General features: G+C 44.1%; 1 protein-coding gene across 2 annotated transcripts in view; it reads right to left on the bottom strand.

The window, feature by feature from the left end:
- Positions 1-12,202, bottom strand: part of mcu (mitochondrial calcium uniporter) — a 56,117-nt gene extending 43,915 nt beyond the window's left edge. For both annotated transcript variants that reach the window (XM_041948119.1, XM_041948120.1), the window contains exon 1: positions 12,042-12,202. In XM_041948119.1, the coding sequence (XP_041804053.1) occupies positions 12,042-12,158 (117 nt within the window). In that variant the 5' untranslated portion in view covers positions 12,159-12,202. The remainder of the gene's footprint in view (positions 1-12,041) is intronic.
- Positions 12,203-14,407: the final 2,205 nt, after the last annotated feature.

Raw genomic sequence — 14,407 nt, 5'->3', positions numbered from 1 at the left:
ATCCATGCCAGACAGCAGTGTGAAGACAACAGGCAGCTGGGTCATCGCTAACCTTCTCTGGCAGGAAGGTCGTGGGACTCGGCAGTCCGTTTCTTCTTGACCTCCGTGTGCGGAATGAGGATGAGGAAACCACAGGCGTCCTCGAGGTCACCGGCTTCTTCCTCAATCTCTGTCAAGAAAAGGACGCGAGTGCCCATGCGCAAGAATGAAGAAATAAAGATAGATATTTCTCATGTCTCCGTAGCTATAGCACACCTGCAGCAAAGCCTCTGCCAATTACGTGAGCAACAGAAAGACCTCCGGGCTTTTAAACTAACAGTCACAAAGTCTCCATAAACGCTGTTAGAGCTCAAGGGGAAAGTCCTCCACGACCATTCTGATAATGCAAATTAGCATTAGCCTACATGAATGTCATACTTATTAAAACCACATTGCAGCTGCACCATAAAGATGAGGTCCTCCAAACAGCTTGGCATTAACTCAGTGACCGAGAACAATGATTATGGCTGTTGGCTTTCATTAACAAAGACAGCCAGTCTCAATGACTGCTAACGAGACCACAAGTCGCCATCATTTTAGTGCTGCTGTTGCTATTATTGGATATCCCTTGTTAAACTGATGCACTGATACCACTGCGAGTCAAGAGTTAAGTGCTTTTAATCCAAGAAACGAATGCGTTTCAAAATCTCGGACCGTCACGTCATCAACAACGGATTATTGCAGCAGAGCTATTTACATAAGCAATTTACTCACTGCCCTGCTCCACAGAGGTGCCTTTGAGCAGAGACAAGATTGTATCTCTCACACACTGTCCCCTCTGAGTCCTTACCGACTTTCACGTACCGGAAGACAGAACACCACTTCACAAGGCCAGGCACAGTGACTTAGAGTAGGCCATGATAGATTGGCCCATTATTACGCTGGGTCAAATGACAATATCAATTTGTCAACTGTAAGAGATTTTTCTAAACAGTTTATAATGGGTACTAGCAATCCCTTTAATACAGCATCTCTGCTTGTTTTGTGGTCGACATTGCAAACATTGGGCAGTGCAAAAAACAGTGCAAAGTACCTTGATTTTTTTCAATTGACTTTACAGATAATCTAGAGATAATTTACAGGCTCTTTTTAATCAATATAACAAAAAATGACTCATACCATGACAGGAGTCCTTGTCTATCATCCAGTGCCTGTAATAGAGCTGATACTGTGTCATTCAACCATTGAGCCAGTCCTCAGTTTTAAATGCTGCAACAGTCCAGTGGATGGATGAATTTGACCTTGGCGTAGTTGGCAGTGCGTAAACTCAATGTATTATGCACCGACTATACAGCAATTATAGACGATATGTTAAATGGACAACCCTCCAGATAATTTTGCTCCCATGATGTATAGCTGTTAGGGACGAAAAAAAGCATATAAGATAAAGTCACACAGTGTATGTCAAAGGAAAAGCTCAGACAGATACACTGCAGGACAGACCACAATAATACTACTATATTACATGCCTCCTATATAGTCAAAACTGTGATATGACCATTTGTCCATATTTCCCAGGCCTTGCAACATTTGCACAATACCTTTCTAATGGGATTATCTGGTCAAAACCTCCAGTCCTCACAGAAATATATAACGCCATTAAATTGAGTGGTTGGTGTGAATAAGGCTCCAAAGTGCTGAGGCAGCAAAAGGCAGCCCTAACCCCCACCGCCACACTAATGCACATTTGACCCCTCCCCACTTCTTCTCATGGCCACACAAGCTCTCGGCTCTCTGAAACAGGCATGCTTATACCACATGTGTCTCAAACCATTGATCCACTTGTGCTGATATAGGAGTTAATTAAAAGAGACAAGGCTCAAAGCCCAGACCCCTGATTCATTTAAAACCAGCAGGTAAGTGGTCAGAGGCTCCTATCAACAGGAAACCTATTAGAAACCTCGCCTTGCAGAGCACCAAGACACTACTCATGCACACTAAAAAAAAAAACACAGCCTAAAAAACACCAGCTTGGGTTATGTTTAAGCTTGACCTGACCTGTGCTGGACATGTTTGGCTTGTCTCTCCGGTCCAGCTAATCATTACAAGAAAAACAATGAGAATTAAAGGCTTAGAGTGCATTGTTGGACAGAGGTGTACATCTCTGTTAGTTTTCTCCATGGTGAATCCCCCGTGTGTGCTTTTGTCTTCCGTGGCCCTGCTACAATCTGGGTAATTACAGAGCAAACAAACTGGGCGCGAGGCCGAAAAGACTTGCTTTCTGGGGCTCATTGACTCCCTGGATGTGCTCAGAGTCTGATCAATCTCCGTTCTTGACTTCTGGTTGTGTAACGAGGTCGTCGCAAGCATCGTTCGGAGGGGCGCAGGCAGCTCATTTCAGGCAGAGAGCAGGCCGGAAAGGTGAAGAGGGAGGAAACAGAGACAGGAAAGTTTTGTGAGTGCGCAGAAATGGGCCTTGAAGCTCCGGGACGAGGACAGCAGAGCCTGTTTTACTCCAGCGCATTATGCTGTTTGCGGGTGGCAGACATCCCTTTTCCTGTCATGAACTTTCAGACCACATGCTGTCCCTGAGCAGCTGCCAGGCAACCACTTGTTTCCGTGTGCCTTCTGAGATACCCAGTGACTTTGTGTTTAAAAGGAATCATTAAAGGGCAACTTTACACAGCTAGCTGTCAGATCATGGCTCCAGTGTCTCTTTCTTTATTTATTGTGCTTCAACTGTTTTCAGCCTTTTTAATGCCTAGAAGCCCTAGATATTGCAACTGGCGGTCAGCCACAGTTCACAGATAGTTATATGCGTAAGTGTTGTTTTCACAGTTATACCTGCCAGTAACAGCTTGAGTTTAAGGGTTGTGGTGTACCAGGGAACATCATTGATTTTTCACAGATTTTTTTCTGGAGGACAGAATTACTAGACTTTCTCTGGAAAAAGGAAAACAATGTTTCTTTAATGAACGCTGTAGGCAGGCAGCAGGATCACTTGGTAAGTGTAATAAAGTGACTGGTCACACAATTTACCAACTCAAAACAATGGATTTACCGTGCAGTTACTCTTTAAAGGTAGCCTGTGGATTTGTCCTGTAAGCTAACAAAGTTGCGTTTCCATTCAGGTCTTATGTGTTGAATGTGTTGCCTTTGAAGTGGAAAAGCCACTTTATAAAACTATGTTTTTACCATATTACCATTTGTTAGCTTGCAGTCTTCTTCCCTGCCATCGCTGGCACAACAGTCCATTGTTTTGGCACATTACTGCCACCAGCTGATGAACGGTGAAATAGCACCCAGTACACAGGGTAACTTTAAACTGCGGAAAAAAGAATATGCAATTATTTTCAGTAATTCGACTTTGCTCTGATCAGGAGAACTTCTGATGACAAGTTCAATACCCTCAAAATATCCTTTGAGGAACCACATCATAACTGCATGCTTCTTTGATTTGCTCTTGTCACAAAGCGTGGAGTAGTAATATATGTATGCAAGTTTAAACAAGCTCCATTTTGACGGCTGTAACTAATGTGTGCCAACCACCCAGGGTAAAAAGGACCAAAGTGAGCTGATGCTAAAAGGGAACAACAAACAGCAGCCGGCTTGGCACCACGCCTCACTAAGCCACCATGGAGAGAGAATTCCTCTTGAGTCGACACACACTCCTCCCAACAGCCACAATGACCTCAACACAAAGATGATGTCACACTTCTCTATACATCCTGTTTAACCATGACCGCTAAAGCCCTCGCGTCTCTAGTAACCCGGCACCAGTACCTTTCACCACGCAGATAAACTCTGAAATGCATGCAGATGTCCCTGCAGCAGAGCAGCCACATCTGTCCTCTATATGTCTGAGATCAACTGGCTTTATCAGAGGAGACAGTGGCCCCTACGCTCAAATCACCGGGACAAAAAGGGTGTAACAAACTTGAAAATGTCAAGCCCCCCTGCATTAACCCACTGCATCGATCTAGCAGGAATGGGGCTACTTATGAGCCTGTATGTACACGTTTGTGTGTGTGTGTGTGTGTGTGTGTGTGTGTGTGTGTGTGTAGGGGAGCGGGGGGGGGGATCCAAGCGATTAGAGAGCTATTAGTATTCTTGCTAATTCTTACTAGCTTGCAAGGCTCCCATTGGAAGTGAACTTCTTAGTAATTTGCGTAACTTTATTTGCCTTTCAAGGTTTGCCTCCAACAGGTTTGTCTCTACTTTGGTTAAACCATAACCTCATGAAGCAGACTTGTGCTCATAAATGCCCAGTAATGTATTACTAATTCTTCCAGCTGAGTGTCTAAGCCACTTGTATGCGCACATAAATTATTTACAGAGCAATTATTCTCAAATCAGTTGTCAGGGATCTTGCATGCTCCTGCTTCTTCATCATACAGGATAGATCTCATTTGGATGCACCCTGGTGCTCGTTATATTTTGGTGGAGGCTGATACTCACAGCTATTCTGAAGTTGGCATCAGCAGGTCTACCAAAGCTGAAAAGTTTAACACACGATTGAGGATTTTTCCCCCGTGTGCCTGCTTATTTAGCGAGGAAAAGGTAATGGTCGTCTGAGTAAAAACACCACTATCGAAGCAGGCTGTGTTCCGTGGTTAGACGGATGCAATAATCCTTTTGGTTGTGCTAGCAGTGAGATGGGAAAGCTATAATGAGAAGCAGTCCTTCTCACCCACTTTCTCTTTAGTGAAAGAGGTGAGCCTGAGGCCGAGGGAATCCTCACATCACACAACCCCAACATTTCTCTGAACATCTTCCCAGCCATTAATCCAACAGTAAAACAAGACTCATTCATACATAATGCTACCAATTCCAATTATGAGCAGCCTCACTGCTGACAACTAAGCCGGTTTCTTCCCTCCTGCTTGCCTGTCTTATAGCGATGCTTCTCCTCTTGCCGCCCTGCCCTGATATGATTGTTTTCTGCTTTTCACTGCACAATTGTAATTTATGGATCCGTCAGATTCAATAGGCCATACTGTTTTCAATTCAATAAAGCGGCGCAATGTAGATAAGTGGGAGCATGGCAAGAATACTGCTGCAGCTCTATCATGGGGCTGATATGAGAGGCTGTGTTCACTATAATCTACTTTTTCTTTCATTAGGACACAAAGTCTATCTAATCTTGACTCAGTGTGCGAGCTTTATCTGCAGCTTCATCTGCAGCAATGTTTAAATGAGAGTTGGAGGGTTTTACCTCTGAGAAAAAGGTGTGGATAGACCTGAATTAGCAAGAATTTTTTTTTGCATGCTTTGGAAAAAAATGGCAGGCAAGACAGGAAATGATGTGCAGATTCATCAAAGCTTAACTGACACTAGCCACTGTCAAAAGCCCTGCGCTCGGTCAGCATCCGTCCTACTCTGCCGCTTCTATTAATTCACCATGAACTTTTATAAACAATCAATACACCCTGACGAAAAAGGCACCCCCACCCGACTAATTATCTGCATATTGGAGAGTCTTGATATTTTGCGGGCTACAGTTCAATCAAATTGAACTCCACACGGTAAACTGGGGCAAACCAATTTGCGACGGGAGGCAGATGCATCTTGTCGTCATTCTCGCTGAAACGACTGAGGAGAGAATTTTGGTGTGACACCACCAGCCAGCGAAAAGGGACACATCAGGCGAAAGAAAGGTCGATAAACACACGAGTGCACTCAGGTAAGATATTAGCATACTCACAAAGAACGACCAGGTGCAATTACAGTCGTCCTATTTTTAAGATGGCCTGCAGATATAACCGACCCCATGATATTATTCCTCCATTGTACTTTTGTTACATTGGCGTAATTCCCAAAAGGCCAAGGTTTTATGTAAATCAAGATGTAAAAATGTAATAAATGAATAAAATATGCTTTTCAAATCCAAAAGAGCCCAGGACACAAATACTATATACACAGTATTCGAACTGCAGAATCAACACTCAGACGATGAACAGCATTATATATGAGACTGTTCAGATTTTGGCAGCAGAAATGCAATACTTTCACAACTGCCGTCAAACTGAAGCACAGTGTGTTAACAAAGCCATTGTCATGCAGGTTTAGGTGTGGAGGAAACAGACTGGATCAAGCCCCAATTCAGAAATGCTTTCACATAACTGTCACACATTCTTTGACAGATTTGGGCACGCCTGACCTTCACACAGGCAAAATATGCGCAGTCTAATTCATACTGATCATTTGGACCCGACGATGCCACAGATTAGCGTTGCTGTCACATAATGAACCCAATCCCGAATCAAATAGCATGAAAGGCTGGGCTGTAGGTGACCTTCATAGGTTGTAGCAGCAGCCTCACCTGCACCTCCTGACAGAGGACGCCACAAACCCGACATCCCAGAGATGAGAGGGGGTAACCAAGCGTCGCTTCCATCCATCATCACATTACACGCGTTGGCCTAGTTTAATGTCCTTTTCAGACTTGACTGGAGACACACTGGGCCACACAGAAACATGGGAAGCAGCTAATTAGTCTACGCCAACAGCAGACGTTCACCAGTCATTTACCACTTCAAGGGTGAAATCTCTTCTAGAGTACTAATGAGGACTCGGTTCATCACAATAATTTCACCCGTTACAAAATACAATCTCTCTTGTGACAACCGATGAACAGAAGCATGAAGCCCCTCAGTGTAGTCAGGACTTAAAGCATGAAAAAAGTAACCACGCTGTATATACACACAAGGGAGGGGGGTTGGGGACACGTCAGCTAAGTGTCTAATACTTCCAGGACGGTTCTTCTGACCACAGGGCAAACAGCTGGTGAGCGTGAGAAAGGTTACTGATCTGAGCAGGTGCTGTAATGTGATGGACTCGGAGAGCACGGGGAAATGAGTAGAAGAAAGCACAGGGGAAACACGACACGCAGCGGCATATGTCTGGAGATCTGGAGCAAAGAGAAAGTTTTTCTCCCCATTCCTATAAATGAGCTGAAAATACCCTTTTTTTCTTACAGTGACTAACAACACAGCTGTCCATGGAGCACGTGCCTAAATACCTGCAGCAGAAGCTGTTTTGGAGTTTGTCCTAAGAGGGGTACTTGCAGTTACAGCAGTACTTGAAGCAAATAAAAAAAACGTTATAAACATCAAGAAGTATTATGAGATGTTGTAATGTGATTATCACTGTACAATATCCAACACATGCTGTATAGTGAACCAGTTCAGTCAATGAGTTGTTGAGACATTGTTCAGAGTGTCAGCTGCTCTGTTGCTACATATGAAACACTGCCTATTTCACCAATAACTATGTCAACACTCAACTGTGGTGAATCCCATCTCAGGCTTTAGCTCAACCACCTCACAGACTTGTCAACCTAATTGTAATGGAAACAGCAAGAAGGATGATGGAGACTCTGAAAAACTGTCAAAAAGAAAAAGGTGGAGCTGAACAAATGCACCACTCTCCACTTCAGAGCAGAAGGCCTGCCAGGTCAGCCATACAGCTCCTGGACTGAAGCAGATGTTGGAAATTACTCTGGCTACTGCTCGCCGGGTTGATCGCCACTTGAGCTGACAGAAGCTCTGTCAGAAAAACGACCACTAAAGCCATCAGCTTTTCATCACTGCAGAGAGATGACAACGCACACTTGTTATTTTGCGTGAGGGTGAGACGGTCCATGACATTTTCATGACACTGACATGAGATGCCAGCAACGGCACCAAAAATGTGAGTCTCACAGGTGAAAATGAGATAAATGGGTCTGTTCGCCCTTAAGTTTGAGGTAGTGAAGGCCTGATTACACTCCTGAAGGGACGCATACAAGGACAGCTGCACATGTAGTCATTCTTTGTACGTCATGAGGAATTTTGGATTGAGTGATATATGCAGCTACATGCTGGTGTGGTTCATGAGTTGCCCAGTCACAAGTTATAACGAGTTCTAAATGAACTGTCTGAAAATGAACATCGACAGCGTCTCGTGACCACCCTGCTGGTAGGTCAGCACAATTTGAAACACTCTTAAAATTCTTGATGAACATCTCGACAATTAAGGCACGCTGGCCAATTAAATATCAGCAGGATCTACCTCGTTTATCACGAAACAATATGATTGCGTGCTTAGTGTGCCGGCCAAGTTGTTCCAAGACAGTTACAAACAAGAAAAGAGCTTTGTTTCAACCAGGCAGTCAATGTTAAGTCGGTGTAAATTAAAACCCTTTTCTTTGCACATTAGCAAGCACCTGCTTTTTCCTCAAAATACTACTTTTCCACTGTTGTTTGCTCATTTGATTATCAAATGGTTAGTATGTTCTAGGAATCCACCTTTCACCTTACCTTTGACCTTTGTCCCCTGCCATGCACAAACAAATGAGAGCAAAGAGCAGTGCTAAAAGGGTCACACCGCTTTACTAACAAAACAAAGGATTTAATGCTGTAGCAGAGCGGCATCATCTCTGGAAAAACGTTCCCAGTGCAAACAATGCAAACATATAGGGGTCACAGCTTGTGACAAATTCAAGATTTTACTGCGCACAAAAGTCCTCCACAAGGGCAAATATATCAAGGGAAATGCAATTATTCTGTATCTAGACATTGGTCTAACTAAGATAGGTTACCAGTGACGCAGAGAGCCTGGCCTGCCTGCCTGCCTGCCTGCCTGCCTGCCTGTCTGTACAAGATTGGTTGTGCCTCTATTTCCTGTTCACTGCTCTACAGTCCACTATCTAAAACTAATTCAAACACTGAAGAAGGAGGCAGTCAGTAGCAAACTGAACTACTCAGTTATTTGACTTAGTGGCACTTTAATGTTTTCTGATTACTGAATGATTATTGGCCCAAGACCAGAGTTAGCAGACCAATGTGCAAAATGTTTCACTCAGTCTTTTTAATAGTGGTATTCTGTATCCTTCTTCTTCACTGTTCTTCACGTCTTTTGCTATAAAGCAGCTGCCACTACCCCAACCCGGTTCATGCTAATGTGCCAAGTGGAAAGCATGTAAAGACCAGCAGCAGGGTGCATGGCGTGATATATGGACTGAATGGAATATCCATCAGCAAATCAATAATTTTTTACTTTTTTGAAAGTGTACCTCTGACTGACTGAAATTCTATATCTCATATTACCTCGCATGAGTGTATGAATCCCCACAGGATATCTCAGATCAATTTTCCCACCCACTAAAGAAAACCCTAAACCCTAAATTGTACTTCATGCCCATTAAAATTGCCTCAGTATACAGATAGTAATCCAATATCAATAAAAAGACGGAACAGTACAGCCATGCCGACCAGAGGTTATTAAGATCTTCTGCAGAAGTACCAGATACGATCAAATCTAAGAACAGACATGTTGGTTGTCATCATCTGATATGAGAAAACAGTCCGTTCAGCTTCAGCACATCAATTATTTTCCATACATGAGAAGAATGAAAACATTAATTAGCATTTACCACATGACTGACAGCTAATGTGACAGTTCATTCATCATTTCATGTCAAAATATCTGGTCTTCCGTGCAACGGGCCTCCTTCCACTCTCAGTCAAACATGTAAATGTGAGATCATGAATGGAGGAAGACAGCAGGTTGTCCATAAAGCGCAGGATCACATTAATGAAACTGACTGCGTGGACAGGTTTATCAATCATTCAACCATCTTATCACCTTTATAGCACACCGCAGCTACAAAAGCTGACAGTCACTCTCTTATCGCACTAATCCGGATAACTTCAGCACTGAGCCCGTGACGGCAGCAGGGATAAATTAGTTTACTCCTACACTGATTGGATTAAAAACCAGGAGTGGGCCTCGACCCCCTTGCCCCAAACCCTACTGCCACCAACTGCTCAGCTTTAATGAACATGTCGGCTTAAATTGAAATAAATAACTAAAGAAGTTATGATTTGATTTCTCACCATGAAACCCTATATTTTAAACACAATATATAGAAATATTAACTTGATGGGCTCACTCCACAGAAAACCCTTCCACTTGTGATTTATAACCCTATTACAAGGACTATTTATTCGCACTGAAATAGCTCCCCTGCCACAGCATTTTATACAACAGCTGACGGAATAGTAATCCACTACAGGTTAAATGTGAACATCGGAGCCCACTGTCTGCTTTGCACGCCGGGGGAGTTCACCCATCATGTCTGCACCACGTTGCAGGAGAAGCAGTCTGAGCTGGGACCCTGCTGCTGCATGAAACCGAGCTCCGGAGAGCATCGTTTGTGTCTTTTGGGAAACACGTCCCGAGAAGAGACACCACATGCTTAATGGCAATTCATAACTACATGTCCCACTGCGGCTTTACAGACACAAGTTAAGAAACCGAGAGTTCCCACACTGCAGTGAAGGGCTCACGAATGAATACAGAAGCTCGGCTGTCACACTGTGACAGGCCCGCGTTAGGAGCTGCAGCAGCAACGCTTCGATGGACAAAGACACAATATGACGGGCAAACAAAACTACAACCCAGGCGGACTGACATAAAATGAAAACTTATTTGGGCCAACTCTGCTGAAACACAGTGAGCTGCAACTCACTCTGGTACATCACTTAACGTTTTAAATAGGCCTACTTATTTTAGAAGAGGGGAGAATGTTACCTCTCCACAGGGGTAATGTGCTCTATTGTAATAGTTCACAGTGGGCAACAGCACCAAGGGCCGGTGTGGAGATGTGGACCAAGTGCGTCTATCCTGACAGCTACTTAACCTTCAGGGCAGCCTGTCTCACAGGAAAGAGAGTCTCATTTAATTTCACAAGGCCTGTGGCAGGTGTGTTTGTATAGGGTACAATGTGTCAAAAGGAAGTCTCACAAAACATCACAGCAGTATTCTTACAGCTACAGCGAAAGGGGGCCTGTCCTCTCCCGGGCTGCAATGACTTCCTCATTCTTACAGATTCAAGTCCATCCTGTGCCTCGCCTCCCTCCTCAGGCAGCCGCTGTAAAGGCTTGCAGTTCCACCTGAGGGATTGGGTCACAGAGGCAGGAACAAGATGTGCAACTACTGCGTCGTAGTGACAGTTTTGTAAACACGGTCGCCTTCCTTTTATTGAGAGCGTTCCTGTGGCTGCATCTATTGCTACAGCGGCCGTCTAAAAGGCCCGCATCAGCGTGCAGGAAAACCCAGGATCTCCCAGCTGAATGGGGAAACACCCGCAGGGAGGGGAGGAACAGCAGGCTGGCTGGAGAGTCTGACATCATCCAAGTGTGGACTTCCATGATTCTGTTAAGTCTCACATATTTGTGTGTGTATGTGTGTGTGTGCATGAATAAACAGTGAGAATATCTCTCTCTTTCTCACATACACACACAAGCACAACTGTAGTTTCCCCCTCTAGCTCTGGGCAAACATTCATTATTCTGAGTTTCTGCTGCTGCACCACCACCACCTCACAGACGCTGCAGTTCACACACTGTGCAGAAGCAGGAGTGAGATGAGGGGAACCATCGGTCACGGACTGCCGACCAAACCTTCAGGAAGCTGCAGCCTGTAAAAGCTGCTCACACCAAACAGCCTTACTGCAACAGCACAAAAATAAGACACCCATCCCCGGCCGTCGGCAGTGAAACCAATCCCAACATCTGCTGCAGAAATAAACCGACACCTTCAACGGGCTCGCGTTCAGATTTACACGCAACAATAAAAAAAAAAAAAATGCACGCAAAGTTGAAGGACGCGGGGGGAAACATGCGATATGAGGCATTACGTGAAAGCAGGGCAGAGTGTCTGAAGGCTAGTTACAGTGAAGCGGGGCAGCGCCAGCGGGGTGTTGATGGGCTTCAGCGAGCGCTCAAAAAAAAAAAAACTGCATTGCCTCTGTCAAAGCTCCACGTCCCACTGTGGATTAACACCGCCACACGATCCCGGGTTGGGGTTCACGCCATGACTCATCTCGTGCCTCACCTTTTCCGTGAAGCGCAATCTGAAGAAAAGACATGAACGGAAAATCTTGAGGCTAGTTAGCTTTACTTCCTTAGCCAGCCCAGCCCGCCGCCGCCGCTTCTCTCTCCGGTCCAGCCTGCCTGCCCGCCTGCCCGCCCGCTCCTACACCTCTCCCCTGCGCGCACAGATGTCCTGGGACTTACCGGTCTTATGTGCTGATGATGTCGCTGTGAAGAGACAACAAGTGCGGGGAGGCTGCCGGCCACCGCTCCGCTGCTCCGGGACAACAGGAGTACTGAACTGCACACTTTCGCAGCCATCTCTGTAGTGAAACCTCGCCGGGAAGGAGACTGCTGCGGGCGGACCGAGACGCACCAAGGGGAAGAGGGAGGGTGGTGGGCGGGTTGCGGGGCTGGACTACGGCTTCATACACATGCCCAGTGTTGCACCAGTACGCAAAACATAAAACACTTTCTGTTCTGGCTAATTCAAAACATGCACAGGCTGCATGACATTTGTCGCAACATCCAAAACATGCATCACTCGCTGATGCTGCTGAAGGTCAGAAAAGTGTGATTACCGTATAATATATGTATTACCAGTGTGTACATATGGGGCAAGGTGGGTGTCGAAGGGGGGCATGTAGATGAGTGAAAGTGTGATATCACCACATCAAAGCTAAGTAAAAATTATCTCAAAGACAGAGTGAAAGAACAGTCAAACCACAGCTCCTTCATTACATTATCTCCATTACAATCTGTATTAACAGTATCTCAGTGGAGGAATGCGGTAAGATAAATGTGTTGAGCCATTTAAGTAGGTATTATGGTAACATCACAGGAGATTAAAAAGATGTCACTCCCAATAGTAAAATATATAAAGGAGATTAGAACACCAGACTATAAACTCAGCATTGAGTTACTTTCTTCAAAGCCATTTTCAAAGTCTCTGTTGGATTATTATAGTGACTTGTAACAAAAGAAAACATGCAGATTTAAATTCCCTCGCAATAGAGCAGCAGTCACAGGTGTACAGCTTCCACATCTCCTTTTATTGTTTGTTTCGTTCTTTTGTTATTGCAGACTCTAATTAAAACAAGTTATCATGGGTACAGGTTATACAGTATAGGAGATGATGTCCACACCTGTCCTTGTGTATAGACCCACTTGCTCAGCCATTACTGCAACAAAATGAATACACTGAAACTGCACAGCTGACTTACATCTCAAGGATTTCCAGCTTACTTGAAAGAGACAGACACAATATCACTTGTCTGAGTGCCTCTGTGTTAGGCCACGTCTTGGCAGACTTGCTGTCACTGGCCACACCATCCATAACTCTGTCTAATATTAGCTTGTCCTTCAGTCACTCTTGTGACTGTGTCCCAAAAGAGCAGCCTACGAGATCAAATCTAATTGAACTGATCTTCAGTGACTTTTAAAACAGCATGGGCTACTTCCTGGCATACAAGCACTTTAATGCATTTCAGGGTTTTCGTCCCCAAACGACAGAACACGAGGGCAGATATTCAAGTATGAATGGTTTTGTTTTTACCAGAATCACTCAGCCACTGCAAATGTAGGTAATAGTGGTGGTAATGGATCTGTTTGGTCAATGAATGTCAAGGAGACTCCCCTCTATGGAATGTATCGAACCTGTTCTCTCTAATCTTTGACCAAGCCTGTCATATAATAATGCCTGAAGTACCCGTATTGGTCAAGTTAGCAACTGTTAGTAAAAAAGAGCAAGCACACTTTTACTGAGTAATTCATATGACAACATGGCTTCATAGAATAAGAAATAGATGAAAAAAAAACAGAAAAAGCAAATAGAGATTTTATTTTATAGAGATTGTTGTTGATTGTGTGTGTCTTCTAACATGTTACAGCTCCAGAACTCATCCCAGCTTCTTCTGTACTTCCTCAGGTGCAGTGCATCAGGCTGTGTGGGCGATGCAATTTAAATGCAAATTCTCAGCTATGGACAAGGACCTGCTTAAGGCCTCGAGGCTGCATCGATTCACAAAGCAAATCTTTGTGTGGTGCCAAATACTACCAGGCAGTGGTTTCCATAAACCTTAACAGTAACAGTGCTGTAACTATGCTGTACAGTGCGCATTTGCACATGGTATGTCAGCAATGTAAACAATATAAGTTACAGCAAACTGAAAAATACCTGGTGGTATTAGATTTCATCAAGTCATTTAAGTTATGAGAGACTTTGCATGACTATTGTTGTGTGAAACATAAAATATGAAACAAGTAGAGACACTACTAATACAAGACAGCAGGATTAGTTACTGGTGGCTCAACTACTCATAAACACTGTTGAGTCAGTAAAAATACATACATTCGAATGGTTGCTTTGACCTGAGAAGAACAAGAGTAATTAACATTTATAGCACACAGTTAATCTTAGACAGACACTGATTTCCATTTCAAATTGTGCCACATACATTCCAGTTTCAAACGCATTAATATTCTGAATTCAGGGATTCAGTGTGAGGATGACAAATTCAAACAAATTTAAGTGTAAGTAGTTCAAATATAATCTCTGCTGACTCTAATCT

Source organism: Chelmon rostratus, chromosome 11 (assembly GCF_017976325.1).
Source record: "Chelmon rostratus isolate fCheRos1 chromosome 11, fCheRos1.pri, whole genome shotgun sequence".
Lineage (NCBI taxonomy): Eukaryota > Metazoa > Chordata > Actinopteri > Chaetodontiformes > Chaetodontidae > Chelmon > Chelmon rostratus.
The sequence above is the reverse complement of the archived record's forward strand: the minus strand, read 5'-3'. Positions and strand labels throughout refer to the sequence as shown.